Source organism: Solanum verrucosum, unplaced genomic scaffold, assembly GCF_900185275.1.
Source record: "Solanum verrucosum unplaced genomic scaffold, falcon-dt-bn FXZP01000261.1, whole genome shotgun sequence".
In the NCBI taxonomy this organism is placed as follows: Eukaryota; Viridiplantae; Streptophyta; class Magnoliopsida; order Solanales; family Solanaceae; genus Solanum; species Solanum verrucosum.
In genome coordinates this window covers 3,090,992-3,117,323 of record NW_026019969.1, presented here as the reverse complement: position 1 = coordinate 3,117,323, position 26,332 = coordinate 3,090,992, and the positions used below count along the sequence as shown (strand labels likewise).

General features: G+C 38.4%; 2 protein-coding genes across 2 annotated transcripts in view; both read right to left on the bottom strand.

The window, feature by feature from the left end:
* Positions 1–26,332, bottom strand: part of LOC125815306 (NAD(P)H:quinone oxidoreductase-like) — a 166,483-nt gene that overhangs the window by 28,106 nt on the left and 112,045 nt on the right. The window lies entirely within an intron of this gene.
* Positions 1,129–26,332, bottom strand: LOC125815261 (DNA-directed RNA polymerase V subunit 1). Its single transcript, XM_049494694.1, has 17 exons — positions 26,235–26,332; positions 25,803–25,929; positions 25,452–25,567; positions 25,162–25,215; positions 16,868–17,032; positions 15,705–15,863; positions 15,458–15,613; positions 12,299–14,032; positions 12,028–12,203; positions 10,896–10,971; positions 10,653–10,777; positions 7,824–7,981; positions 5,967–6,241; positions 5,380–5,553; positions 5,123–5,263; positions 2,660–3,139; positions 1,129–2,343 (listed from the first exon to the last, which is right to left on the bottom strand). The coding sequence occupies exons 1-17, from the start codon at positions 26,313–26,315 to the stop codon at positions 1,780–1,782; spliced, it is 4,761 nt and encodes a 1,586-aa protein (XP_049350651.1). The 5' UTR covers positions 26,316–26,332; the 3' UTR covers positions 1,129–1,779.

Here is a 26,332-nt window from a genome sequence, read left to right as displayed (position 1 = left end):
TCACACAATCCCTTTCCTGACATATTTGAGTCCACACTTTGCTGTACAATTAAAGAACTTTAACAAGTGAAGAAAATTGCTCAAAACCTTGGTACTAACAATCTGAGTAGAATATGGTCAAGAGTAAGAAAATATCTTGAAGGCACTATAAAATGCTGTAAAAATTTTTTTATAAAAAGTGTCACTTACCGTAATATAATCAAGACCGGCTCCCATCTTGACAGCTTTATCCGGGTGGTAATTGAGAACCGTGTCAATAATATATGACTGGTCATCAGCAGATAAGGGGTCACCATCATTGATCCTTCATAAAGAAAATATAACCAGAAAATGTTATCGCCGTTGGGAGAAAAAAGACCATCTAACCAGAACAGAGATGAGCGGAAGGAAAAGGAGTACTACTAGTTTTTCATTATTGATTGGCAGGGCAAATAATGGACACCATCTTTTGTGAAAACTTGAATATGTGCCTAGTCTATTTTTAATGCTACATCTTTTTCGGCATTAACAAAAGCTCCATACAAGAGGTCTAATTTCTATCTGATTTGCCCCACTTTTGGATGGAAAGGAAATTGATCTTTTCTCTTTATTCATGACTTTCACCTTTCCTATCTCACTAGATGACTATAACTAATCCCCTTTCGAATGACCTTTTGCTCATACCACCACCTCTCTTTTCCGTACTCTCTTCCTATCCAAAACATCTGTCAACCTCTTTTTTTCTGTAATCCCAAAACTTGACCCTAACGAGGGAAGCTGTGATCCCTTGTTTTTCACCAACACTAAGGAGACTAACCCAGAAAATATAATGCAGGCAAAACATTTGCAGACAGAAAAGAATTGTTCAAATACTTCAGTCTGTCACAAATCTATAGATGCTGAGTACTTTCTTTGTTTTTTTTGTGTTTTTTTGGGTTAAGAGGAGTAAGTGCTGAGTACTTAATATGCAGACCACAAACAAATTATAACTCATGTAGGAGACAGTTTTCAGCAGAAAGAATTAAGCAGGAAACAAGACTCAATTTCTCTGCTGGAATTAATTTTTTCTTCATGTAGCCGTATCACCAAATATGTATACAGTAAATTCAGTGATGCATACTACTTACCCTGTCCCATGCATTATCTTTCTGACTTTCAGCATGATAGGATCAACATCTGAAAGTATTTCTTGTTCCTCTGCTGTGAAAAGATCAATCTTTTGCCTTGTTGCTGTAAAATGTACACCTCTATTGGAGTCATCAGCTGATCTTGCAGGCCGGTTGTTCTTCCACTCTCCACCACTAGCAGAGCCCCAACCTCGCGAATTTTCCTTAAAATCTCCTTTTGCATTACGTCTGCGCTGACCCCATTGAGGTTGCTTATCGCTCTCTTCAACGCCAACCTTCTGAGAGTCCCAACCACCAACGGTTGAAGAATTCCAACCACCATTTTTTGTAGAGTCGTCATGTGTTGATTCATTTAACTGTCCATCTCTACTTACACTAGAGCTCCAATCATTAACTGACTGGTCAAGCCTTTTATTGCCTTCAGCAGTCGCTGAACCTAACCCATCGCCATTAGGAGCTTTTCCCCAAGACGACTCAGAATTTGACTGTTTAGGCCCATCACAAGAACCAGCATCTTTTTCCACCTTCTTCCCCCATGAGGACCAAGATCCTGACTGCTCTCCACTCCCAGACTGGTGCGTGTTACTCTCAGGTTCATCAACCTTTTTCCCCCAAGAAGACCCACCATCTTTTTCCACCTTTTTCCCCCATGAGGACAAAGATCCTGACTGCTCTACTTTCCCAGATAGTTGAGGGTATTCTCAGTTTCAATTTTTTTTCCCCAAGAACCACCATCTTTATCCACCTTTTTCCCCCACGAACTAGAGTCTTTATCCACCTTTTTCCCCCAAGAAGAACCACCATCTGTTTCCACTTTTTTTCCCCATGAGGATAAAGATCCTGACTCCTCTCCCTTCCCAGATTGGTGACTCTCAATCTTTTTACCCCAAGACCCACCATCTTTTTCCACCTTCCCCCATGAGGATAAAGAACCTGACTGCTCTCCATTCCCAGACTGGTGCAGGCTTTTCTCAGGTTCATCAACCTTTTTCCCCCAAGAAGACCCACCATCTTTTTCCACCTGTTTCCCCCATGAGGACCGAGATCCTGACTGCTCTTCTTTCCCAGATAGTTGAGGGCTATTCTCAGTTTCCACCTTTTTCCCCCAAGAACCACCATCTTTATCCACCTTTTTCCCCCAAGAAGAACCACCATCTTTATCCACCTTTTTCCCCCAAGAAGAACCACCATCTGTTTCCGCCTTTTTCCCCCAAGAAGAACCACCATCTGTTTCCGCCTTTTTCCCCCAAGAAGAACCACCATCTGTTTCCGCCTTTTTCCCCCAAGAAGAACCACCATCTGTTTCCCCCTTTTTCCCCAAGAAGAACCACCATCTGTTTCCCCCTTTTTCCCCCAAGAAGAACCACCATCTGTTTCCCCTTTTTCGCCCAGGAGGATAAAGATCCTGACTCCTCTTCCTTCCCAGATTGGTGAGTCTCAACCTTTTTACCCCAAGAACCACCGTCTTTTTCCATATTTTTACCCCAGGAGGACAAAGATCCTGACTGCACCTCGTTCCCAGATTGGCAAAGGCTATTCCCAGCGTCATCAACCTTTTGCCCCCAAGAAGAACCACCATCTCTTTCCGATTTTTTTCCCCATGCTGACGATGATTCTGACTGCTCTGTAACCCCAGATTGCTGAGGATTACTTTCATCAACCTTTTTACCCCAAGCAGACCAGGAATCTGACTGATTGACACCCTTTTCAGCGCCATTTTGGGTTTTGCCAGCAATGTCCCAGCTACCACCAGATTTGACACTCTCAGATGAGGCCTTCTCCCATGCAGAGCCACTTGGCTTTCCTTCATCTAAGTTTTCATTATAATCAAATTCAGCTCTATCTTCAAAAGTGGGCATTTCAGAACCAGAGTCCCGATTGGGAGACAAGTATAATCCCATATCTTCATCTTCCTCTAGTTCATCAACTTCTGCACCAAGACAACTGGTACCTTCAACTTCTTGAGCAGAGGTGCTCCTCACCAAGTGTAGGAAGCTATAAACATCACGTGTATCTGGTATATTCCATTCAACCTTGCACAGAAAAGACTTTCACATGTTAGTTTCAGTCTAGACCCTTAACCAAGAAAATATGCAACTACGACGAATAAATATTCAGTTGCTTATCAGACAAAATAACCAAAGTGCACTAGACCATTAAAGTAGGAAGGATGTGATAGAAGCAAACACACATGCTAGTTGTAGCTGGTTCAAAGTTCAACTTAATTGTAAAGGTCAAGAAAGTCATTTACGATAACTACAGAACTTCCAACCAAGTAAAATGTTGTCAACCTGCTTGAAACACAAATTTGCGTCTAACGGCCATAGAGGATCCAGCAATTATAACTTCAATTTCAACATAATTGCTCATGGTCTACCAAAAAAGTGCAATGACCTTGCTCATAATTTTACAGTATTTTGGTTAATTTTTCCGGATTTTAACATAGTATTTCTTTCCCAATTTAATCATAGTATTTCACTTTTAAAATTACATCATAATCTGTATAGAAGAGTCAACTAATTCAATGAAGATTACATGTTTCATTAAATATCTTATTCCACAAATTGTCTAGACATGAGAAACTAAGCTTCTTATGCAGCGTTTGCATGCATGACACACTTTTTTGCATTTGTACATGCATACGATACACTTGGTCATTATATTTTTGTTGATCATTGAAGTGTCTCTTTTACTTTGGGTATAAGACAGAATGTGTTTGCCTCCACTTCAAGGAGACAAGAAGCAACTTTCAGGTCTACTGCAATATACTGCCGCAGGAAGCAAACTTAGCCAATGACAGAGATTAGATAACAGTCTCAGAACCCTCCAGGTGTTTGAGGCACATTAATCCCTATTTTTTAAAATTTAAAAAAATAAAAACAAGAAAAATGCATCCAAGTTTCCAGGTCCTGAGGAAAGTTGATTCAAACAGTTGTCCAACTTTTTCCATTTTACTCGTGTTTATACCTTAATAAACCACCTTTGCATGAAATAGGAAAATCATATTCCTCAACTAATCTACTGCTCCACGCATTTCTTTTGCACACATTACATGGTTGTTTATGTCTTCGTTTCCTTAAGGTTACATAGTTTGTCACATATTATTTTTATAGAAGTGTTTCAAGATGTGAATCTTCTAACATTATATAAACCTAAGATCTCAATATCTAGAAAATCAGATTTATTTCTTTGGCATGAAGTTTAAAGAAATATAGACCTTTTTAAAAGTCAACAAATTGCTATCATGCATGTATGGATAAACGGGCACAGGTTACACTTGTGATACATAATACATTGGTAATTTTGAATTTTAATTTATACAGTCACATGAACACATTTAAACAAGCCAATCATTAAAAGGAAGGTCAACAGAACACTTTTGTGCATCCTTTGATCACAATTTTGGTTCTCACAGTGTATTATCTCAAAAGGACCATAGTAGAGGGCTGTAAACATCAAAGCATAATTTAATTATCCTAAAAGAAAAGACATAAATGTTGAACTAATCTCTAGCTAGTTACTCTCTCCATTACATTTGTGCTAGTTTGACCGGCTCAGGAGTACATGTATTGAAACTAGTAAAATTGGGTCCCTCACGACTTTAAAAGTTACAATTTAGAAGTGGGCACCATTTTGGGACTGATAGAAAAGGAAAATAGGCCATATTTGGGATTGAAGGAAACAGGAAGAGCTATTACTGTAGAAGTGGAAAACAGGTGCTCCAAAACATAACATGCAAACACAATAGAGCAATCATGACAGAGAAATGACGTCACACAACTACAAAATTATTTTGAGCATGCAATGATTTGTAATTTGATTGAACTCTGTTTGGCCAATTAATGAATGAACGAGACATAAATAGAGATTGTTGTATGTGAAAAGCAGTTATCAGCCAGTGGCATGACACAATCAAATCAAAAATCAATACCGCACTCCAATACCAACTAAATATATTTTTTATTTTAAAGACAATACCAAGTAAATATTAAAAGGTGTTAAAGCAAAACACATACATTTCTTGTGTTCAAGAGGACTTCAAATCGAGATCCCGTACCAACTGCCACATGCTTTCCCCAGGAGCAAGAAGCCACAATGCTTGACAAAGAATCAACATGGCACTTTTCAGCAGCCCTCTCAAAGCATTTTCTTGGGGTCTAAGAAAGATATAAAAAAAAAAAAAAAAATAGGACTCTGATTAAAAAGATAGCTCACCGGAGGAGTTGTCAAAATGAAGTGTTGTACAGAACAGAAGAAAACTTATGTGGCTTACAAATAGTGTTGCTTCTGTAAATGGTATCTGCACATTTAATGATCGAGATAATGCTTTTATTCCACCAGCATTGAAACCAACCAGATTTCCTGCGCATGTCATGCTATTAGCCAATAGAACTAGGTGGTCTTTGAGAACACCCTTTGTGACCATTGTAACTGACGTTGATAGGCGCTGCAAAAGAAACCATATTGTAAGTACTTTGAGATTACGAATTTAAAGGAACTCCTTTGGGTAATATTTCTTGCTTTGCACATATAAGGTTGTCAAGTACACACTAGGTAGAAAAAGTTGGTCATCAAGATGATTAAGGAAAAGAATGCAGCTGAATCAATCACCATAGTAATCTCAGGAAGGTCCACAGATATATGGATAGATCAGATTTACAATTACTATTAGAAATCTTATGCCTCATGGAAAGATGTCGTTCAACCTCCAAGTTTCAGCAAGTGGCTTTACAGATAGGTTCAGTTTTCAAGAGAGGAGCTGCTGAGAAAGCCGGGATGTTTGTTCATGACAATGTTTCAGGGTGTGTCCCACAGAGCATTACCACGCAAAAGAAAGAAAGTCAAGGCATTTAATGGTACCTTAACAGCTTGCTCAAAGGCACAAGAAATTCCAATCAGTTCTTGGACTTGCTTTATTGCATATGGGATGGAACGCGTAGTGTCTATCAGATGGATGACAGGAAGACAGGAATCCATGAGAATCCTCCAAGCATCTCCCCTTTGCTTAACAGCTTCTTTCTCAAGAACAATATCCAGAGCTAATTCACCTCTTTGACTCTTGGAAGGGCTCCTAATCCAAGACATTGTGTCAGGAGAAATCCACGCTATATTTGCACTTGAAACCCTTGGATCACCTGTACATTACGGGTGTACTATATTAGAATCAAGTATTCATTTCCAAGAAAAAGTGTAGTATAACGTTCTCACAATTCTTCGTAAACTCCAGTTGTCCCAGGAAGCCATAACAGAAAATACAAATTTGTGCATTGTACTTGAATGTATATACTTTGACACCCTAAGATGACACCAACAAGAATACAGAATCTCTTCAAAACGTTTTACCTTATTTATGACAAAACAACCATCAACTTTTTGACCTTGGCAAGGACAGACAAAATGGGAAGCTTATTAGCGTAATCTTAATTCTCAGAGAGTACTAACTGTTAATAACACTTGTTAGTAGTTCTTAACTACCATATTTTCTGCTTCTCCAACTTGGGTTGTTAACATTCAAAAGAGAAACCTTGAAAATCAATAACATTTACCTTCTTTTCATGATACAGAAGCCATCCAATTTTCATTTTAACTGATAAACCAGCTTCTAGACCTTTCAAGTTTCAGCACTCAATAGAAATAGATTTGGAACGTAAGTTCAGATCAAGGACAAACAAAATGGGAGGCTCATAAGTGTAATCTTCTTTCTCAGAATGTATGAACAGTGGGAATTAATTGGATGATGCCAAGGTCAAACAATGGAACTACTGCAAAGCCGGAGCTTTAAAGGGATAGGAAAGGCAAGGCTGAAAACATGGAACTCAATTAATCCAGCACTCTGGTGGGTCATCTAGAAGGAAAAGAATGCAAGAAATATTTAGAGCAACTGAATCTGTAATTAGCATTAAGTACAGCTGTATTTCTTTACTGTTTTTTGGGTACAACATGGCTGTTGCAAATGAAATAGAGGTCATGATAGAGTTTTTAGTAGTTCCAGCATTACTTCTCCTTTCTTCAACCTCTCTGTGTCTTCTGCAAACTCACAAACCCAACTAAGCACTGTAACATCCCTCGAACACTTGGCTCTTTTTCACACCAACACCATTTTCCAATGTTTCGCATGCTAAAGTAGCATGACAGAGCTTCTGCTTTAGCATGCGTTTGGGACATCAACTACGCTCTTGAGACGTGGAAATTTTAGAGGTTCCTTCCAAAACAAAACATCAAAAACACAGAGTCCTAGCCACTTCTCCCATAAGAGTGCTCTTTCAAGCCAAATTATTGTAAATTTGATACAGCATAATCAAATAACGTGACTCAATAAAAGAAAGGGAGCTCCTTCAGGTCATTATTCAGTTATCTGAGTCATGGTTAACACCATCCTTATGATACCAAATCAAACCACAAAGCAGGCCAATTATCACTCCAAAATCTAGAGACCTAACCAGAGAACTTTCAGCGAAGCTGTGTTTATCAAACAGCAATGAAAGATAGGAGACACTTAGAAGAGGGACATGCTCAATTAACTACAAGCTCAAAGTAGAAATTCGACATATACTATCAACCTCCTCCTTTGTCTATCTACCACAATCCCAATTTAAGGAGAAATTTAACAGTACAGTAGATGTAAAATCTGAGAAGGATTTAACTCGAAATGACCGCAAGCACACTCTTAATATTGTAACCGTAAAAATGACCACAAATACAGAGGAACAAAACTACCTTTGATAACTGTATCCAACAATATTGGACATATCATATCAGCAAGAATATGAGAAACCCTCTCCAAGTGATCATCACTCGCATCTGGCCAAGAGAACCTCAAACATGGTGCATTCAAACACTTACTTCCAGAATTGTGGCAAAACGAACAAAATTCACTGCATAAAATAAAAATTCACAATGATGTAAATGTGCAATAAGATTTATTTTCCACAGAAAATAATAATTAGGCATCCTTGGGATGTGGTTCATACAGATGGTACAAACTAACATGCAAGGGATACGAGATTGATGTCAATTTATCTTTAAATGGTTCATTCAATGAAAGAATCACCTTTTTAGTCAAAAGTATAGGCGATAAGCATGAGATCTAGAGAACCTCTAGTTTTAGAGAATCGCTAATTTGCCGAATAAATTAGAGGCAAAGTAATATTGAAATGACTTGAACTACAATGACCTAAAAGAGCAAAATGGTTTCAGAGGATTCATTTAGCCATATGCTAACATTATTTGGGCTCGAGTTTAGTTATTGATTGATACTAACACATCAAAGATAAATCGTCTTCTAGGACATGTAAATACATGAATTTAGTCCCCAAGTCCACGGATAAAAAGCCACCATCTACCTAACATGTAGAAATAGATATGAAATGAAATAGATCAGAAGAGAGCAGACTGCATATAAAGATTCATCTAGCCGAAGCTGACAAGTTTCGGAATGAGGCACAGTTGATTGCTTGACATAGGTGTGGACTACTACACCTTTAAAATATTTTTTGATAAAGTAATAAAATGTTAATAATAAATGGGCAAGAAGAGACCATATATTAGTATAGGGAAAGGTAGAAAAACTACAAAAAGAGGTGGTTTTCTACAAACAACACCCAATCTTCATACACAAACAACACCCATATATCGTGGAGATCCTGCAGTATGCTATATGTATGGAGCAAGTCAATCAAATTTTAAAGCTGTCACCTTCCAATCTTGTAGATACCTATTAAAGCTACTTCTCCACTTTGACACCTTAAGGTTTGATCATTGATGTGCTGTCATATCATTTTGGCTTGAAATTTTGTATAGGTATGGGAATGTATTTCTAAAGGTATTGTACCTGCATCACCTATGTCCCAGAATTTTACTCTCCTCCCATCCCCTACCTATTTTTGTTAAGGCAAGTACAAGCAGTATACCAAAAGAAGAGAACCTACATCAAAATATGGTTCTCAACAAAAGAAATATGGTTCTCAACAAAAGAAGAAATCCAATCCTCTATACAAATAGGGACCTCGTAAAAACACCAAAAAGCAACTAGAGACGAAACACTACTTTGCATTTTTACAAAATCTTGTTCGAGCCCTTCAAAAGCCCTCCTATTATGCACTTTCCAAATGACCCACATGATTGCTAAAGGGGCAACTCTCCATGCCCTTGGGATTCTCTTTCCCGTCCTATGAGACCAACTTTGCAATGCCTCCTTCACTATGTCTGGCATCACCCATTGCATCCCAAACATCTTGAGAGCCACCCTCCATAACCAATTAGCCACCTTGAAGTGCAACAGAGATGGTCTGCATTTTCACCTGCACTTTTGCACATAAAGCACCAACTAACGTAGTTGATCCTCCTCATCCTAAAATTTTCCGTTGTTAAGATTGCACCCCTTGCCACCAACCAAATAAAGATACACACCTTCCTCGGAGCTCTAGGAATCCAAATGGAGTCGGGAGGGAAGTAAATTCCTCTCGTACTACGAGCCTCTTATAATAAGAGTTAACATTGAATAATCCATCTCCACTCTCCCCCATCTCCATACATCCGAAGAGTTGTTCAGTGTAACTAACCCATACAATAACTCAACCAAATTGTGAAATTCTTATCTCCCAACCTTGAAGATTCCTTCTGAAACTTAAGTCCCAAGTCCCGGTGAATAACCTCCTCGTGAGACTAGCAAATTGGTTGGACTGTTAACTCTTTGGACGGACACACAATAAAAATTAGGGAAGACTTCCCTCAACTCGTTCTCCCCACACCCAAAAACTAATCCAATCCCATAAAACACAAATTGCTTCTAAAATCTTCCCATCCCTTTGATATATTCCTCCATAATACAAACCCAAAAAGATAATGACAACTTTAGTCCTCCATTCCCCTTCTAAAACTCCATATTTTTCCTCTATCACCTCTCTCCAAAGAGTACGTACCTTGGACCCAAATCTCCAAAACCACTTTCCTGATAAAGCCTTATTGAAGACTCTTGGATCTTTAACCCCAAGACCACCCCAACGCTTCGAAATCATAACAGTCTCCAAAGCACCTACTGAAACTCCCCCACCCCTAGTGGAATCTCATAGAAAGTTTCTTTGGAGTCTCCAATTTTATTGTAACAATGGCTGCAGACAGAAACAGATACAAGGAATATGTGGGTATGCTAGAAAGAATACTTTTAATTAACACTTTCTTTCCTCTTCTGGACAAATATCTTTTTTTGCCACCCCGCTAGCCTCTTCTCTAAATTGATAAGAGTCATATCCAGGTAAGTAGGATGACTTGAAAAAAAGGTGCATGCCATGTTTACAGTTTCACAGATGTGGAATCTGTAGTGCTAACACAAATAAAGAGCTTCTAAGATTTCCTCCTCTAGAGATGCATACACACACAACAATATTTACATACTCTCATTAAAATTAAACTGTCTACTTAACCATATGGTGCATTCAGAATCTGGTGGTTGTGATGCTAAATTAACTTAAAATTTTGAACATACTGATTGATGAAATAGCAAGTTAAGTGATATATCAAAGCAATAAGTGAAAGATAGTGTTTCACCTCACTGACAAAACTATTCTCTTGAAAAGATTGCCAATTTTCTTTTTCTTCTGGAATGAACTGATATTTTCTTGGCATCTTTCATGAACCTCAAGAACACTGATTCCCAAATTTTCCAGCTGCCCCTGTCAACCCAAGCAGAAGTATCAATGACACAATACAACAACAACTACCCAGTATCAGTGACACAAAAGTTCACAAAAAATTACTCCAAAGCTTATAAGTTTGAAAAATAGGTAAAACCTGGTTGAGACGAATATGACCAATGAGGCCTGTCCCTGTTTCAGAATTCTCATAACCTGCTTGTTGGCCTGCGTATCTACAAGACAGAAGCAATAAGATCACCAACTAAAGCTAATTAGATTATTTTCATTTTTCCTCTCACAGAGTTGGCTACTGTATCACACAGTTTATTGGATATGTAAAATCTAAAGTCTAAATTGAGATATAATCATGCAAACTTAAATTCCAAATTTGAGCAACAATCAATAGGTTTAGCATGACACTTGAGAAGTAAAAGTTTCAGTATCTTTGTAATGGAAAGGAATGAACTATATGTGCAAGAAGTGGTGCTATTAAATTGAAGAAAAAAAATACTACAAAGTCAAAATTACGATAATGGAACTAATGTACTTGATAGATTATGAACGGAATATATAAGCTGTTCATGTCTGATACATCTGGGGAGAACTGGCCAGATCTTTATCATGAGAAGAATAAATACTCGAAAAATAACAGTAATCATCATTCAAATTCCGAAGAGTGTCTCCACCTTCCGGTAGCTGATTCAACGCCCTTCGCTTTCAGGGAGTGAAAAAGTCTTGTTCGTATTAAAGGAACTTTTTTGGTCTTTCATACTTTTAGAGCACCTTCGATATTTCAGTAAGTAGAAACGATGGGTTCTATGTGCAGATATTCATGTTTTCTATGACGCTTTTCTACTTTGTGGATAAATCTTATACCCCGACTTCCCCAGTTTAATCAACAACATTTGTTACTTTATCCCAAATTTAACGATTTGGAAAGAAAAGAAAAAAACTCTGTTCTGCAAGTAGTTCCAGAAATACCACTTGGCCAGCATAACAAAATGGACTTCTAAAATCTAAAAATAACAAAAGACAATTGCAGGCCTCAGAGAATTGCAGCAAAAGTTCGACTGACAATTATCAGAACCAAGCGAATTGCTAGGGCAATCTAATGAAATAACTTTTTAACAGGCAATCCAATTCCATTAGACCAAGCAAAATATGTTTGATGCAGTAACTACGTTGGTGACAATCTGGTCATAGTATGCTCACATTACAGGATAGCAGGTGCACACACTTTAGTAGACAAGAAAGTGGCAGCAGAAAAATTGAAAGAATAGCATGCTTACTCTATCAAGAACTCGTCAGCAGCATCCTTAAGACATACTTTACTCAAATGATTCTTGACAACGTACGCCGCTTTTTCTCTGCAGTACCCTCTACGGCATCCACAATCATTCAGATAAAGGATTACTCGACGGTCAGAAACATCATTCTTGAAGCTCACTCCACAAAGCAGTATCTCCTGAAATAAGAAAAAGGGATTGCGGAAAACAGTTAGATGAGTGCATAGCTGGTCAGAACTAAGTGTCAGACAAAAAACTTGTTTCCAAGCACTACCTTCATCATCTCCCAGGAGGAATTACTGCTTGGAGATGAATCAAGAACTGCCTTGTATGCAGGATTGGACATAGCAGTTGCAGCCAACACTCCAACTGGATCACCAGCACAAAATTCACTTGGTAAATTTGACCCACCGCTAGCCCCATATTCAAACTGAATAATTGAGTTGCTGGAAACGTTCCTAACAGTCCCGTCATAACAAATGACTACATCGCGGAGAATGGCCATCAAATTCTTGAACAATGTCCCAGGTTCAGTTAATCCCCTGGTTGAGCGGACAATCACTTCTCTACTGGAGATCGAATGAATCATCTCCTGGTAAGGGTCCAACCCGTAGAACAGACAACTTCTAACCAACCCAAATTCCTCGGAAGGGTTAGTACCAACAGAAGGATACTTCTTCTGAAACAGTCGAGCCATGTCATACACCAGTGTCTTTGTGTAAAATTTGCCCCTGTCTGATATTTGCAAGCCTAAGAAACCAATTTGCTGAACCACCTTATTAAAGGCAGATTCACTCTTGGAATCAATTAGAACACCCATGCCAGACGACTTGAGCACAAAGTCAATAACTGGAAGTTTCTCGTTACGCAAGTGATGCTCCAATTGTACTTCTACGGACTCATTATAGGATGACCGCAAATTATGTAGCAACTTGGACATGCACTGAATTCTTTCCTGGATACCATCCCTAACAGCCTTTGACATGTAGAAATCTCGGAGACTAATACTAAAACCTTCTGTGCACAAATTTTCCATTAAAAGAGGCTGTAAAGAATTAAAGAACTTCAATACATCATTAGGACCCTTCATAAAATAGATAGATGTGATAACATCATTCAGAATTGATGAAATCAAGTCTCTGTTGTAATCTATTCCAAGGAACTGACTTTTTCCAATTGTGTGCGTCTCCCCACAACTATCAAAGCCATCCGGTAAAGCAGCCCCCAAGATCTGCAAGGTCGTCCACATGGCACCAGATTTACGAACATCTACTACAGCAGAATCAGGTAAGGCCATCGGAAGAAACATTGCTAACTGTTGGGCAGCTGCTTTATCAAAGAAGTAATTTGAGAACATTAACTTCAACGACAGCAATGAGTCGGTGGCAAGCTGCAAATTGAAGTTACCAGTGTGAGAACTCAGTAACTGTTTCCCTACGGCAAAAAGCTCCACAACCTCTGCTTTGGCAGAAAGGGACTGAGGGTAAAACAAATGAATGCAGTCCCCATCAAAATCAGCACTAAGGGGGCCGCACATAAGTGGGTTGATCTTCACAGTGTGATCATCATGGACATACACTGATAAGGCTTGGAGGGAGTGCTTATGTGTTGTGGGTGGCCTGTTAATGAAAACAGTATCACCATCCATTATCCTCCTATGCACTATTTGCCCAGGTCGTAGAAATGTATGCCCCTTTGACCCTTCTCTCAAAGAATAAGTACTTGACCCATCTTTATAGGTTAAACAAAGCTTTTCATCTACCAATTTCTGTAAGTATGCCATATTGTGCTGACTTACTCTCTCCTCAAAAGTGATTTTCTGAGCAATTTCACATGGCAAACCAATCTCACCCACCCCTTTGTATGGGTCACCAGTTATGACACTTCGAGATGAGAAACCAGACCCCTTTCTGATAAACAAGGTCTTCATCTTCTCTAGCCAGGCTTTAGTGGTGGTATCAACTGCTTCCTTGTGTATTCCAAAACGTTTATCAACATCACGAGATGCCTAGTATTGAGAATGAAATAGACAATGAGACCATCTTCATTGCATGGATACAAAAGTATCAGTGGAAGAACATTAATTATTAATAAACTAATATCAAAGAACTAAAGTTTCGAATCAAACCCAGAAATTCTCTTTTTCCTACATTACCTGATTTGCAGAAAAATACACTTTCAGAAAGTAGATTTTTCATCCTAGATTAGGTACTTCTTAGAACATTACCCAATTTTTCAGTAACAGTTGAAATCACATAAAAGCTACATTCCTGTTCTCCACAGCAAAACAAGATCACGGCCATTCACTTGAAGCAGTGAATGAATCTATCACTGGTCCCCCACCTCCACCCACCCAATTTTTTTAAAAAAAGCCCCCTATCGGCCTCTCTGAATAGGCAAGGCAATTGATATCAACCTCAGCAAGGCTGTTAGAATGCACTGTGCAGTTTAGGGTGACCAACCATCTTCGTCTTCCTTCTATGTTACATGGAACCAACAATTTTGGGAGTACAGTATAATGAGGAACTTATTTGAGCAGACGAGCTATTTCTTAAATTGTTTGGTAAAAAAAAGATACTCCCTAGCTAAAACAAATAAACACTCAATAAACTACAAAAGAAAACAGATAAACAGAAGGATCTATGATGTCTTCAGATATGAGACAGAACAGTTCGAAGTCACTACCTGAACTATGGCATCATTGACTTTCTGTTTGTTTAAAACTGTAAATTAGCCAAGTCTCATAAGTGCAGACACTTGACATATACTCAGGAATTAAAAAAGAAACACAAAACTGTCGAAAACTCAAAAAACCAAAACTAGTCTTGCCAAGGAGACTATGCAAAAGCACAAAGTGGTGCGGTAACTAATTATTAGAAATTGCAAGTGCTACAAACTACTTCCATGATATTGGAAGACTGAAACAATAAAATCACAAGCCACTCCAAGCAGATGGGAAAAGTTGATCATTGTTCAAATTCAAGTTTTAACAATAAAAGCAGACTCAGATATGGTATATGTTTCAAAGCATTATTCAAGATCCTTGGGTGGTGCCTGAGCATACTGCTAACCTACTAAACTGTTGGATGAGAAGAGGGGGGAGTAAAACACAGAAAAAATGGTGGAATCTAGTTCCATCTTGCATATGGTGGTCAATTTGGAAGGAAAGAAACAATAGGTGCTTTAAGAATATTACTAACCCAATGCAGAAAGTTAAAGAAAACTGCATTAATACTCTATATTTTTGGTGTAAAGAAGAGGGTATATATGAAGTAGATCAGTTAGTAGATTTCCAAGGCTCTTTGTAATCATGACTACTTCGCCTTGGAACTTTTTTTTGTTTGGTTGCCAGCATACCCTCATTGCTGATGAATACAACTTTACCATTCTCTAAAAAAAAAAAAAAAAAAAAAAAAAAAAGCAGACTCAGTACCTTGCCTGTCCCCCTAAATTGGAGATACTGGACAATTGCTGCTTGTAAATCATTTGCCTCCACTTCATGAGCCTCAAAATTAGGTGTACCAGATCTTGAACTTTTAATTATGTCAATTTGCCTCAGCACCTTCCTGAGCATTGTTATAGAGTGATCCTGAAAAAGCAACATGAAAATATGAAAACTTGCAACTTGACATACACAAGTGAATGCCAATAATATATGATATTCAATTTAAGTGTCTTACCGAAGACATGATGTTATTCCCATCAGATATATCAGGCACAGACAAACAGTTAGGAGGTACAGGTAAGTATTGCAGGATGTATCCCTCCTGTGGGAAATAGCCTTTAGCTGATAGCTTTTTTCTCGTATCTTCCCGAATTCTTCTCAAAATAGCAAGAACCTAAAGTCGTGTGTGATAACAAAAACAAGAGAAAGCAAATTGAACTGAGATATCTTTTAGCCAGAACACAAAATTGAATTTTGGCAATGAAAAATTATCAATTCAAAGAAAACTGATTGACGAACCAGAAAGGAAACTCCGGAACATTTTATAATAGGTACAACTACCAAGAAATTGATCAAGGGGAATGATCCAATAAATCAAATCCCCAATATCATCAAAAGTTCAAATACATTATACAAGATTAACATTTCATAAAATCCCAACTTAAACATTGTCACTAGCAGAAAATACTGATTTCCAGTGAAAGAGAAATCAACCTAGTCATTCCCACTCTCCTTCTAGGGGGGTCAACTGCACTACCACAGAAAAAAAAATTGAACAAGCATAATATTAGTATCACTATCAGTTCATTTTCCCCTCTTTGTTGGTTCCCCTAAAGAATATCTTTACGCTGTATGTTGTAGTGCATTTCTCAGCTGGTCTTTCTATAAGATATATATATCTATAAAATGAGTTTAATTGTCGGGAAGGCCAGAATTCATAAATAATAGAGATCGCATCAGTATACTCTTCTGACCCAGGTCCCAGTGGCAGAATTGTGAGGCATGAACCAAAGGGCAAGGGTTATCACCTTTTTGTAATGCAGTCACACTTTTCCGAGCTGCCAATCATTTTAGTTTGCCAGGAAATGCCAAAGCTGTGACTTCACAAGCAATGGATTTGCATGGACGTCTAAGTGATCAGTGATGGAATCATGAGGCTTTGATATCAGAAGGGCAGCATAGGAAACGCAGCCAAAATCAAATACATTAACCACTAGAAATAGATCAAGAAGCACCAGAAATGTCTACTTACTTTTATGAGCAACTCAACGAGTAGAACAAATACATTTTGATCCAATTCAATTCAGCTCATTACAGAATTTAACTATTTATAAGCAGCTTTTCTTCAGTTCCTATTTTTAAGCTGTGGAGTGATTCTACAGAGACTGAGAAACTAACCTCGGAAGGAAGCAAAGGTCGAGAATAACCGTCACCGTAGCGGTAGCCATATTTCTCCAAGAAGTTCCACTCTTGAAGCTTTGCAGCATTTTTTGGTACTTTCAACTCCAAATAGGAAGCACCATCTGAGGTTTTGCCCTCATTTACTGAGACTTGTGCGACATCCTACATTACATAAGAATATATTAAACCCATAAATCACATTACTCAAGAAGAAAGTTCAACTTCTGGTTATAAATTCAATAAGAAAAATTACTACAAATTTAAACAGACTCCAGCTTTAAAACATTCATAGTCAAATAAAGAGCTCAATATCTTTCAGTTTAGGATTATGGCTAGGGAACAAGCCATGAACTCCTTTTCTTTTAGCTCCTACATGGAGTCTCTTCTTAACAGTCGTCGTAAGACAACAATGTTCAGATAAACACTTAAAATACATATCCCAACAAACAGATTAGCAGATAGGTGAATGTGAATGTGAATGTCCAAAAGAAGGCAAATCCCTTCAAGAAGTCATGAACTAAACATAGTGATTGCTTCACCACATAAAACACCAAGGGGTCGCTTGGTACAAACATGATAACGCAGGGATTATTTCATGTAATTGAGTCAAGGTAGATAACCGCCAGACAATATTATTCTTTTGTAGGATTTTCTATTACATTTAACTAGTTAAGTTGAATATATATATATATACCACTAAGGAGATCCTTGATGGCACGGTGTATTTCTAATTTTTTGTTGGTCAAATATATCTTAAACTTAACATAGAGTTAAGACTACTTATATTGTTCAATACCTAAAGCTTATTAAAAAAATAGTTCAAGTGGTTAATCAATGTACTACATTGAATAAAAAAAATTCAAAAAAAAAAGGAGAATTTTTTTTAGTGAAATCATTAAATTACACTAAACAAATTTGGAGAACTAAAAAGAACATTGCGTACCGAACACACTCACTCTTTTGTAACTACTTCGTATCTTTTTGATGACATGAATTGAATCAATTGGAACACGAATGCTTGCCTTATGCTCCCAGGCACCAATCCCGAGGTCTTTTAACCCCCAACCAGACTCTCTTTCCCCCCTCTCCGGTGGTCCTTCTGACCACCGGAAACCTACCAGTCCCTTCTTCCTTTCTTTCCAAGCTTTAGTCGATGGAGAATATCATATACTTCGCAGTGGGTTTCAAATCCTTTGACATCGAAAAGATCTCAGGGACGACAGGGATTTGGTACGAGTGGACTGAAAGAATCAGAAAAACCATTACAAGGACTTCCTTCAGCAAGAGATCCATGGAATGGATAGTCCAAATTCTCAGAGAAGCATCTAAGACGCAAGGAAACATAGTTCGTAGATGGAAGAAGACAGAAGCTTTGTCGGAGATCTTTTGTGCGCGGAACTACAATAAGTTTGGAAGATACATCAGCCTTATAAATTTAAGGGGGAAAAGGAAATCAGTTCTCATTATTCCAGAAATGACTCTCAACTCTGGATGGGTGGATATAGCAGAGAAGCTGACAAGATTCATTAGCACACACAGGATGAAAAATGTCATTGAGGAATATAGGCTAACTGATAGCAATATTCCTTATGCAGAGATAGTCAGAAGCTTTAAATGGGCAAACAGAGATGGGAAAGACTCGAAGGTTGACTTTGCAGTTAAAAATGGAGGAGTAATCAGCATTAAAGACTCCTTAATAACTCAAAATGAAGTTTTGAAGAGAAGTTTGGTGGGTGAATTTAATGCCTCTGTAGTCCTCTCTGAAGTCAGAAGGTGGGCTTCTAGTCTCTGGAAACAAGCACACGGCTTAAATATTTATGAAATGGGGAATGGAATGTTTCTGTTTGAATTTAATTCAAAAATGACTGCAGAACAGGTCATGGAGGGGGATTGGCACTGGTTGAAAACTCCAATAAGGCTACAATGGTGGAATCCCTTAAGTGGAACCATTGAGAAGAAGAATGGGCCTGACACAACCTGGGTCAAGATAGTGGGGCTCCCACTCCACCTATGGACTCACAAGGTCTTCAAATCAATAGGTGACACTGCGGGGGATGGGTCGAAACAGAGGAGGAAACAAGTATTCGCAATCATCTGAAATGGGCAAGACTCAGGATCCGTGGTGACGGCAGTAACATTCCGAGGGAGATAAAGATCGAAAATGGTGGACTGGTCTTCACGATGCAAATCTGGGTCGAAACTCCGATGAAAGTGGAGGCCGGAGAAGATAAGCAAAATAGGTCTTTTAACCAACAGATATTGGGGGATAATCCAATGGGTAAAAGGTCTGATGAGGCTACAGATATAGTACAGGGGGACAGGGCTAGGGTTGAGTCAAACCCTAGGCCATGTGCAATTGCTGGCACTAGTGGGGTCCAACAACTTTTGTCTTTAACTAATAAAGCACAAATTCAATCTGTTGAAAGAGAAATATTGGGCCCAAAAGAATCATTGGGCCATAACCCTACTGAAGTGAATTTAACCCCACTTATTTTAAAGGGGAAGTCACGTGAGGCACATGAGGATTCACTTAGTGGACTTAAAAACATAAAAGAACTGGCTTCACAGTTCTTAGAAGCCTTCAGAGCTTGGGAGTTCTCTCCAGATTTAAATGTGACGGAGAACATGGCATCACAAGTAGCACCGGAGGAAAATTCTCTCATGCAAGCTAAGGAAAGGATAGAATCCAGCATAAATAACGACATGAGCAGAAGAGCTGAGAATGAGTACATATCTATGGATCAGACTCCATTAGAAACAAGGGAGACAGACTTGCAGATTCAGCAAATATTCGATGCAGAACCAGTGGACATGCAAAATTTGGCTGAATCAGAAACAACTGAGACTGAAGCACCAAGCTGGGTGAACTCACACATACTGGAACTGAGCAACACCTATGGGGTAGCCTTTGAGGGGTTTGAGAAGGAAACACTAGCATTGCTCATGAGAATTGATGAGAGGAAATCGATGCTAGACAACAAAGGGAAAGAAATAACCACCACAACTCCAAAGAGCAGGGGGATAGGGAAAAATGAACTTAAGAACCTTCAATCTAGCCTAAACAAAGAGGTGGATGGGATCAGAAACAGGGGAAGGGTGCTCAGTTTAACATTTAAATGAATATAAAACTTCTCTCATGGAACGTAAGGGGTCTTAACAACATCTCCAGCAAGAATATTGTTAAGACATGTTTGCAGAAATGGAAAGTGGATGTGGTTTGTCTTCAGGAGACAAAGTTAAATAAAGGAATAGAGGAGATTGCTAAACAGTTATGGGCATGTAGATGGATGAGATACGGCTACATAGAAGCAGATGGAAGCAAGGGGGGAATCCTAATCATGTGGGATAGTAGAACATGGGCAGGCACAAAGGTGGAGGAGGGGAACTACTCAATTACTTACAAGTTTGAATCAATACAAAACTCTTTCTCATGGTTCTTTACTGGAGTATACGGTCCACATGGCAGAAGTAAGAAGTTAGAGTGTTGGGAGGAAATGGCAGCAATGAAGGAACTGAGTGAAGGCCCCTGGGTCACCAGCGGGGACTTTAACACAGTCAGACACATGGAAGAAAGAAGAGGGTGCACTAGAGTCACCAATATCATGACTGATTTCTCCAAGTGGATTGAAGACTTGGAATTACATGATCCAGAACTATTTGGGGGGAAATACACTTGGTTAAGAGGATCCTATCACCAAAGTGCTGCAAGACTTGACAGATTCCTATACTCCATGGAGTGGGAGGAGTGTTTCAAAAATATCAGACAAAGCATCCTGCCCAGAACAGTCTCTGATCACAGCGCAGTACTATTAGAATGTGGGAACTGGGAACATAGGCAATCCTATTTTAAATTTGAAAACTGGTGGCTCAAAGTGGATGGTTTCAAGGAGATGGTGCAGGGGTGGTGGAGTGGCTTTGTGGTAGAAGGGTGCCCTGACTATAGACTTAGCAACAAGCTAAAGATGCTGAAACAAAAGTTGAAAGAATGGAGCAAACAAACCTTCAATGAAAGAACCAGAAGGAAAAATAGCCTGCTAGAAGAATTGTCTGAGTTGGACAAAATCCAAGAAGAAAGAGAACTGTTTGAAGATGAAGTGTTGATAAGAGCAACAATACTTGTGGAGCTGGAAGTATTAGCAAAGCAAGAAGAAGCCAGCTGGAGGCAGAAATCCAGAGCTTTGTGGTTGAAACAAGGAGACAATAATACTAAATTTTTTTCAAAGAGTAGCTACAGCCCGCAGGAGATGTAACACAATTGACAAACTATTGGTGAGAGGTGAGGAAACCCAGGATCCTAAAGAAATTAAGGAAGCCATGATTGAATTTTACTCCAAGCTCTACACAGAACCTGAACCATGGAGACCTTCCTTTGAATTTAGAGGATGCCCAACAGTCTCAGCTGAAGAAAATGAGTGGTTGCAAAGGCCTTTCACAGAAGAAGAAGTACTACAGACCATTAAGCAGTGTGATGGTGACAAAGCTCCAGGTCCTGATGGTTACACCATATCTTTCTTCAAGGAGTGTTGGGATATTCTTAAGGAAGATCTCATGCATACTATCCACAATTTCCATATGAGGAGCTTTTTTGAGAAATCCTTTAATGCTACTTTCATAGCTTTGATCCCAAAGAAACCTGAGGCAATGGAATTAAAGGATTTCAGACCGATCAGCTTAATTGGAGTGGTGTACAAGATCATTTCTAAGCTAATCACTGAAAGATTGAAAATAGTTATAGGGAAGCTGGTTGATGGACATCAAATGGCATTCTTGAAAGGAAGGCAAATCATGGATGCTGCTCTGCTGGCTAATGAAATGGTTGACTCTAGGGTAAAACAGAAGAAACCAGGCATCCTATGCAAGCTAGATATTGAAAAGGCTTATGATCATGTTAATTGGAATTTCTTGCTAAAAATTCTGAAAGACATGGGTTTTGGAGAGAAATGGATTGGCTGGATACAGTATTGCATCTCAAATGTAAGATTCTCACTCATTATAAATGGTAAGCCTGAAGGATTTTTTCAATCGCATAGAGGTCTTAGACAGGGAGACCCTATGTCACCTTTTTTGTTCCTACTAACTATGGAGGGTCTGAACCACATGTTCAGAACAGCAAAGGTAAATGGTTGGATAAAAGGGTTCAATGCTCAAATAGGGAGAGGTGATGATCTGGAAATTACACATCTTTTCTATGCAGATGATGCCCTGGTTTTTTGTGAAGCAGAAGTGGCACAAATCAAACACTTGAGAGCAATCCTTACAATATTTGAGGGCATTTCAGGGCTTCATGTTAACTGGTCGAAAAGTTTCCTCTTCCCAATTAATCAGGTAGACAATATACAAAGTCTAGCTGAGAATTTGGGATGTCAGATAGCTTCTCTGCCCACGAAGTACCTGGGGTTGCCTTTGGGGGCCAAAAATAAGGAGTTGGAGGTATGGAATGAGGTGATGGAGAGATGTGAGAAAAGACTCTCAAGATGGAAAAGTCAGTACCTATCACTGGGGGTAGGTTGACTCTCATCAAGTCAGTTTTAGATGGGTTACCTACCTACATGATGAGTCTATTTCCAATACCCAAGAGCATTGTGAAGAAAATCAACAAAATGAGAAGATCCTTCATTTGGCAAGGGAACAAAGAGAAGAAAGGCTACAACCTGGTGAAATGGGAGACACTCACTTTGAGCAGAAAACAAGGTGGCCTTGGCATGAGAAATCTTAGCATCCAGAATAATTGCTTGCTACAAAAATGGCTATGGAGATTCTGTACTGAAGATGGAGCCCTATGGAGAAGATTCATAGCAGGGAAATATGGCTTGTTTAGCCAATGGACCACTGAGGAGGTGATGGGGTCGTTTGGATGCTGTGTGTGGAAGACCATCAGAAGGTTGTGGCCACAGTTCAATAACAATATTTATATTAGTGTGGGCAATGGTCTGAAAACAGATTTCTGGAATGAAATCTGGAAAGGGGATGATAGAACTTATTCCCAAACCTCTACACCTTGAGCTTACAAAGATCTGCTACTGTTGCTCAAGTATGGAGCCAACAAGGGTGGAACTTAGTGTTCAGGATGGCTTTGAATGACTGGGAAATTGAGGATGTGGCCAAGCTACTAGAGGTGCTAAACACCCCTCCAGCCATATCTCAAAGAAAGGATAAACCAATTTGGAAGTTACATAGCAAAGGAATGTTCACAGTCAAATCATGCTACTGGAGGATAAATGTCAATCAGTCAGTGACTAAAAAATGGCCTTGGAAGCTAGTGTGGAAGACAAGAAGCCCATTAAAAGTAGCATGTTTTGTTTGGTTGGTCATAAGAAAAGCTTGCCTTACACATGAGGCATTACAAAAAAGGGGGATGCAGTTTTGCTCAAGATGTTTTATGTGTGAGCAGAAAGCAGAAGTAAATAATCATTTGTTCATTCACTGTAAAGCAGCTTCAAAATTGTGGAATATGTTTTTGTGTATACTAGGGGTTAGCTGGGTGATGCCAAAGACAACCATGGAGCTCCTTAATAGCTGGACAAAAATTGGCAACAGAGGGAAAAGTGAAGATTGGTGGAAGACTATTCCAGCCTGTATATGGTGGACTCTATGGAAAGAAAGGAATGCTAGGTGTTTTGAAGGACAAAATGATAGTTTTCAGAAGATAGAAATGAAATGCTTAAGTCTTTTATTTTTTTGGTGTAAGCAAGAGTTGGTAGGGGAAAGCATAGAGATGGTCGATTTTAAAGGAAACTTGTAATTCCATATGACTGTTTGAGGGTGTGCCCACCACCCTGTGGGATGTAAGTTTCCAATTCATCATCCCTTGGATGATGAATTTTTTGTGAATACAAAGTTACCCTTATCTCAAAAAAAAAAAAAGAACATTTATCATTATTTCAATATAAATAAAAAGAAAATCAAATTACAAAAAGAAATTTAGGAAAATGAATAAAGGGATAGTTTTGTCATTTAGGGGTCTTATCCAAGGTTTGTTAAACCTTGGATTAGTTATCCCTCCATTTTCTAGGGATAAAATAAGACCACATATGGTGTATAAGCAATCCATGGATTAAATAAAATAAAGTAACCAAACAATGTATTAGATGGACTAAATTTTAATCCATGGACTATTCTATTTAATACCGCCTACCAAACGGGTCCTAAGTACATGTATACTCCTACACGTGTTGAATTATGGGATTTAAATATGACGTTCCAATTTTAGGGCATTGACCTACTTAATCTAACCTCATTCGGAAACGGCCTCTCTACCTCCACGAGGTTGGGGTAAGGTATGTGTGCACTCTACCTTCCGATATTTTACTAGGTATGTCGTTGTTGTTGACCTATTTAATCTAACCAAATTATAAAAGACAGCATGAAATGATGCCAATTGATAGTCAAAATGATGTATCACGAAAATTTAGAAGTGTACTCTATGCCCCCAATAATACAACTTCATTACCTCGTTGAAAGAAGTGAAGAACTAGATCATACTCAGATATGCAATCTCATATTTCAAAAGAATGTGAATATATTTCTGTATGTGTGAATATATACACAGATGTGTACAGCAATCTCAACTCTGCACATACTGTTTCTATGACTCATTTACTTATATAGAATGCAACACATAAATTTCAAGGACAGAGACTCTTCCACAAGAAGTCAAAGAGCTTAATAAAAACTAAAAGAACCATCACTATCAACATGCCCTTAGTCACTCTTAAATAGAAAAGGCACTATTTCATACAGAGGCTAACAATACTTGCATTACTAGCTAAGAGGCAGAGGGACAAGCAAAAAGGGTTGGGTAAAATCACACACTATTAGTCGAGGTGCACGCAAGCTGGCCCGGCCTCACTGTTAACAAAAAAAATGCACACTATTTATATGAAGTATAAAAGAAAATGGACACTAGCTAGAGGGAACAAAAAATAGTGATACACCCCAAAGAAGTGATGAAGGGTCTTATTAAACCTCTATGTAGTTCATATAATAATTACTATCACATCCCTGTCAATTAAATTGCTTTAAATTGCAACTTTTGGTTGGTGTCTCAGTATTTGCAATAGAAAAAATACAGAAAGAATTACATACATATAAAACGGAAACCATGCAAATCATCATACAGACAAGGAAAAGATTAAAACCTGACCTTGCTTGTTTAATATACCAATAAGAATAACTGTGTTTACACCAAATAAGAAACTCTGAACAATTTGGAGACACATAAATGCTGATACCCAACCACAATATTTTGTTTGTTAGTATGAACACAATTACATGGGTTGCTAGATACTCACCTCACAACATGAGGACAACATTCGTTCAAGAACACCAGCATTCTTGACCTGAAACTGAGTATTGTCTCAACAAGGTTAGAAGATCGCACAGATTGCTTTCACAACAAATTTGAATAATTTTACACCTATGCAGGAATCAAGAGAAACACCATGCACAAAGCACCTTCCAAATACAAGTCCATAAAAATCATCAATTTTACTGATCTTAAACTTCGTCCTGTAGAATCTTTGTAGAAACGAAAATAATTTATTTATTATGTTAAAAAGGAGGAATTAATGAGATCTAATACCTTTCTGTTTTTCATCTTTAAGCACTTCAAGCAAAGCAGGCTTAGCATCTTTTTCAACTCACTGACATGGTCAGGGTGATAAATAGGAATGGGCAACTCAATGTATCCAAAATGACCTGAAACAGACAAATTGGGGTTTGAAGAAGAACACAACAATCGCATATAATTTCAACAATGCTTGAAGCCAGTATTTAATCCCTGTCAACTTCTCAACTTCAATGATCTATTGATATACGCATACCATATCAATAAGTGGAATTATTCTTGCATATACACTTCACTTGCAGCTTAGCATTACCCCTATCTCTATTAGAAACAATAAAAGTGAAATAGATGAAAATGTCTTAGTACCTTCACACTGGCCAGGCTCCGCAGTACCACAGGATTCACATCTGCCAGCTTCGAGAGGCAGACCAAGGAAAGGATTTAAAAGTAGGCTCGGATGGGTAATCGGGCAATCGCTAATAGAGGATTTACACTGCCAGACACCAGAAAGGAAAAGAATTTATAACTGACACATAGTATAAAACCAGTAGTCAACTCAGAAACTTAATTGTAAGGGTAATTGGTTCATAGTTAAACTAGGAACAGTTGGTAGAATTACTTGAAAAGTTTAGAAAATGACTAAACACTATTTTGTCTTCAAATAAGTAAAAATTTTCAAGCACTATTCATCGAGATTATGTCAGAAAGTATGAAATGCCCAGTTGTTTGATAAAATGTGTGTACAGACTAAAGCCTGGTTTACTTTTTCTAGAAAACCTTGCATAAACTTGTACTCACTATTTCCTGTGGTGTAGCCAAACCAAATTTGATACGTTTAACAATCCCATCCGATACTTTCGATGACAGACTTTCCTCCATGTTTTTCTACACTGCAG

What these genes read in the sequence shown, in the direction of transcription:
- LOC125815261 (XM_049494694.1), bottom strand. Translation starts at nt 26,315, where the DNA reads ATGGAGGAAAGTCTGTCATCGAAAGTATCGGATGGGATTGTTAAACGT. An exon ending in TGTTGTCCTCATGTTGTGAG is followed by an intron (nt 17,033 to 25,161) that starts GTGAGTATCTAG and finishes TATGTAATGTAG; the next exon opens with GATGTCGCACAAGTCTCAGT. An exon ending in GTTGGATACAGTTATCAAAG is followed by an intron (nt 6,242 to 7,823) that starts GTAGTTTTGTTC and finishes CGTAATGTACAG; the next exon opens with GTGATCCAAGGGTTTCAAGT.